Genomic DNA, 4,597 nt, shown 5'->3' with positions numbered 1-4,597 from the left:
GGAGAGGCATAAGGAGGAGGTGATAGGCAGGTGAGAAGAAGTAAAAAGTCAGAGTGGGGAATAGAAGAAGAAGGAAGAGAGGGTTTTTTTTTAATTGCCAGAAGGAGAAATTGATGTTTGTGGCATCAGGTTGTATGTTACTCAGACGGACTATTAATTGTTACTCCTCCACCCTGAGAATGGCCTCATCATGGCACAACAGGAGGCCATGGACCATCATGTTGGAATGGGAAAGGAAACTGGAATTCCCATCCCAACATGTTGGTCCATGACCTCCTCTTGTGGAGAGTGAAGAAGCAATGCCTTGTATTCCATCTGGGTAGCTTGTAACCTGATGCCACGGACACAGATTTCTCCGTCAGGCAATAAAAAGTTCCCCCTTCCTCTATTCCCCACTCTGACCTTTTACCTCTCTTCACCCACCTGTTACTTCACCCTGGGTCTGCTCCTCCTTCCCTTTCTCCTATGTCCACTCTCATCTCCTATCAGATTTCATCTTCTCCAGCACTTGACCATTCCCACCCACCTGGTTTCATTTATCATCTTCTAGCTCATGTCCTCACCCTCCTCCCCCACCTTTTATTCTGGCATCTTCCCCTTCCTTCTCAGTCCTGAAGAAGGGTCTTGGCGCGAAACGTCGACTGTTCACCCATTTCTATAGATGCTGTCTGACTTGCTGAGTTCCTCCAGCATTTTGTGTGTATTGATTTGGATTTCCAGCATCTGCAGATTGCCTCATGTTTGGAATTAAAATGGTTGGTCATCGGGAAATTATGCTTTTGGCTGATGGGCCTAAGTGCTTGACAGTCCCCAATTTATAACTGATCTCACCAATGTAGAGGAGGCCTCTCAAGATACGATAGACCACCATAACAGATTCACAAGTGAAGTGTCATCTCACCGGGAGGGTCCGTTTGGAGCCCGGAATGGAGGTGAGAGAGGAGGTCAATTGGCAGATGTAGCACTTTGGCCATTTACATGGATAAGTGAGAGGAAGGAGATTAGTGGTGAGGGATGAATAGACAAGGGAATCACGGAGAGCGATCCCTATTGAAACTGGAAAGTGAAGGGTGGTGGGGGGGGGGGGAGAAGTAAAGGTGTGTTAGATGGTAGGTTTGGACAAGAGCAACTCTATCCCTATTAAGAAGGCGGAAAGTGAGGTGAATGTGGACGTTTGGGAAATGGAGGAGATGTGGGTGAGGGTAGCATCAATGGCAGAGGAAGGGAAACCCGTTCTTTGAAGGAGGACATATCTGAAAATTAAAGCCTTATCCTGGGGAGAAGCTGAGAAGACAAAGAATCGAAAAATAGGGAATATCATTTTAAAAGATATAGGATGGGAACAGGTATATTCAAGATAGCCGTCGGAATCACTAGATTTATAAAATATGTCGCTCGACAGTTTGTCTCCAGAGTTGGAGCCACAGAGATCGAGAAAGAAGAAGGAGGTGTCAAAAATGGACCAGGTGGATGTAAGAACAGGGTGGAAGCTGGAGTACAGATGATGAAATTGACAAGGTCAGCATCGGCACATAGACAGCACCAGTGTAGTAGTCAATGTAGCGAAGGAGAAGTTGGGGAGAATTTGCAGGGAAGGCTTGGGACACGGGCTGTTCTACACAGCCAACGAAAAGGCAGGCATAGCTGAGCCCCCTGCGCGTACCCACGGCGACTCAAAATCATACTGTGGCGAGCATTTGGTCCACGTTGACAGAGAAGTAAGCTCTTTAAACTCAACAACCGTTTTTATTTTTTTTTACAGCCCGGGCGCTGTGACCCGGGGATAGAACCCACTCAGTCGCCTATTGACAGGGGAGGAGACCAACACACACCCTGGTTACTGTGAGGGTGACCCACCAACAGAAGGGAATAATTGTATAACCCAAGCTAAAATGTAATAATGAAATTGAATTTCCCGCCATAATCCCAAGAACGCATTTTAACAGAAGAACGATAAACAGTACTGGTCATTAGAAATGCGGGGTCGGGCACGTCCTTCCCCGGAGAGTCACAATACCATATTAATACTCCCTCAGATGAAAACTATTTGACCGACGGCATTCCCTGAACCAGCAAAGCTCCCGTCTTCGTTTGGACAAAAACAAACTGCTCATTTGGAATTGGTACTGTAACTGTTTTTTTTAATGATCACACGTAAAGCTACGACAGTGAGAAACCTTGTTTGCGTGCCGTCCGGATAGATTATTCCATACATAAGGTAGTAAAAGGCAAAGCAAAAACAGAATGTTACAGAGAATGTGTACTGCACGCAGGCAAATAAAGTGCAAGAGCCACGATGACGTAGACTGAGATAGCAAAAGATTATCTTTGTCGCATGAGGTCCGTCAAGAGTGCTGGAACGTCAGAGTCTTGCGTTTGGATCTTGTTTCTTCCACCTGATGGAAAGGGATGAGAAGGGATAATGACTGGGTTGGGCGGGGGGGGGGGGGGGTTCTTCATTATTTTGGCTGGGGGAGGTGTAGACTGAGTCACTGGAAGGGAGGCTGGTTTGTGTGATGGACTGTTCACAACTCTGAGCAGTTGCTGTGGGGAACGGTGTCATTAAGCTGGAAAGAATGGGCTGAATGGTGCTGTTCCCCAGCTTTAGGAACATTCAGCCCTATATTCCATCCTTCATTGCCTTGCGAGCTGTCTGTGTAGAACTGCAAAGCGTGTGTGCTTCGACCTTTGTGAGCTCGTTACTGACGATTTAACTTTGCTCTCTGTTTTCTTTTTCCTTATTCACTGTTTATTTTTGTATTTCTGTGTTTCTCTCCTTGTAACTCTCTGTTCCTCTCTCTTATACTTAGCGTTTTTCGCGTGTTTCCCTCCGACTTGCACTTCTCGCTCACAGACATATTATTTTCTCTTTTTTCTCATTTATCTCTTTATCGCTCTGTTCTCTCTCTCGTACTGTTTTACCCTTGCGCCTGTCCCGACACTTTATTCCCTCTCATTCACCATTTCTCTTACCGCGCTCTCCTTCCCCTCCCTCTGTCCCTATCCTTACCCCTGCCCCAGCACTAACACTGCTCTTTTTTGCTTCAGTTCCCACTCTCCTGACTCTGGACCCGAAAACGGCGAACGCGCACCTCATCCTGTCCCGGGATGGCACGGAGGTGCGAGTGGGTGACAAGCAGGAAGACATCCCGGACAATCCGGAGAGGTTCAGTCGCTGGCTGAGCGTCCTGGGCGCCGAGGGCTTCAACTCGGGCAAGCACTGCTGGGAGGTGGAGGTGGGCGACAGCACCGTCTGGCAGGTGGGCGTGGCCAAGGCTTCTGTTCCCCGCAAGAGAGGTTTCGCTCCCTTCCATTGGCAGGAGAGCCGGAAGTTCTTCGCCCCAGAACCCCAGGCTGGTGTCTGGGCATTGGCTCTGCAGGACGGAGACTACACTGCACTGACATCGCCTCCCATTGAACTGCGTCTGAAGGGAAAGCTGAGGAAGCTGGGGGTTTATCTGGACTATCCTGCAGGCCAGGTGTCATTTTACAATGCCGATGACGTATACCACCTCTACACTTTCAAAGACAAATTCATCGAGGAGATCTTCCCTTACTTTTATATCGCTCACAAGGGGGACTCCCTGAGACTCACCACACTAGGCATCTGAGGAACATCTCCGTGGAATGCCCTCCTCTCTCGCTCCCTTCCCCTCGCTCTTCCCTTCCCTCTCTCCCTCTCTCTATCTCTCACCCTCTCTCTTCCCCCTCTTTCCCCCTCCCTCTGTCTTTCTCTCACTCTCTCTCTCCCCCCTCTTTCCCCCTCCCTCTCATTGTTGTCCACAATGCTACCCCAAGCTATTGAAATATGGACCATAACTCCTCAGGAACATGCTCTGCCCACATCGGAGGCTTCTGTTCCACACTCACCCCTTAGAGTTCTTTGCAATGAGGCTGCCTGAGGTAGCAAGCTTTGTTAAGATAGAGGCAGGTGCTATTTGTATTTGGAAATAAAATTGAAGGCATATTTTTAAAAATCGTCGCTTTGATTTATAAGAGGATGAGGATAAATTTCCAACTGCAAAATGAAAAATATTTCACTGGATTTAAAACGTGAAGAAAATAATTGTGTCATTAATGAGACAGGTACAGAGAAGATTCTAGAGTCTGATGGCTTCCACCCCAAGGGAATAGCAAAGGTTTTTTTTTAAACAGACAATGCTACAACACTCAGCAATTCAGACATTTGGTGCTTCTGATCCAAGACATGTCAGAACTGGGAAAGAGAGAAAGTAACTTTTCAGTGGCAGCAAAGTTGGGGAAGGGAGGGGGAGATCAAATAGAACATTTTTGATTGTTTGAGACCAAAACTCAGTAAAGGAATATTTAGATAATTCGGCCATGAGCGTGGAAAACTCTCAAATAACTGTCAGGATCAAAATTGTACCTGAACTACACCATTGCTTGAGCATGGTACCTATGACACGAAAGAGTAATTTTGATTTTAAGTGCTAATCTTAGCAGATGCGGTGGGAAAGTATTTTCAGAATAGAGGTGCATTGGCATAAACATGAGACAGGGAAATTTGTATGAAAATTTGAAATAGACTCCATATGTTACCGGCTGGTGGCGTAGTGGCATCAGCGCTGGACTTCGG

At 47.1% G+C, this 4,597-nt stretch overlaps 1 protein-coding gene across 1 annotated transcript; it reads left to right on the top strand.

Annotated features, from left to right (window-relative positions):
- The first annotated feature begins 1,388 nt into the window (after positions 1 to 1,388).
- On the top strand, positions 1,389 to 3,773 carry LOC132394794 (zinc-binding protein A33-like). The gene is made up of 2 exons (XM_059971201.1): positions 1,389 to 1,472; positions 2,811 to 3,773. The coding sequence occupies exons 1-2, from the start codon at positions 1,389 to 1,391 to the stop codon at positions 3,609 to 3,611; spliced, it is 885 nt and encodes a 294-aa protein (XP_059827184.1). The 3' UTR covers positions 3,612 to 3,773.
- Positions 3,774 to 4,597: the final 824 nt, after the last annotated feature.

This window comes from Hypanus sabinus, chromosome 5 (genome assembly GCF_030144855.1).
Source record: "Hypanus sabinus isolate sHypSab1 chromosome 5, sHypSab1.hap1, whole genome shotgun sequence".
Lineage (NCBI taxonomy): Eukaryota > Metazoa > Chordata > Chondrichthyes > Myliobatiformes > Dasyatidae > Hypanus > Hypanus sabinus.
This window is presented reverse-complemented; position numbering and strand designations above follow the sequence as displayed.

Bases quoted from the DNA above. Each gene is read 5' to 3' on its own strand.
- LOC132394794 (XM_059971201.1), top strand. From the start codon at position 1,389: ATGTCGCTCGACAGTTTGTCTCCAGAGTTGGAGCCACAGAGATCGAGA. The intron at 1,473-2,810 runs GTAAGAACAGGG...TCTTATACTTAG, and splicing joins CAAAAATGGACCAGGTGGAT to CGTTTTTCGCGTGTTTCCCT.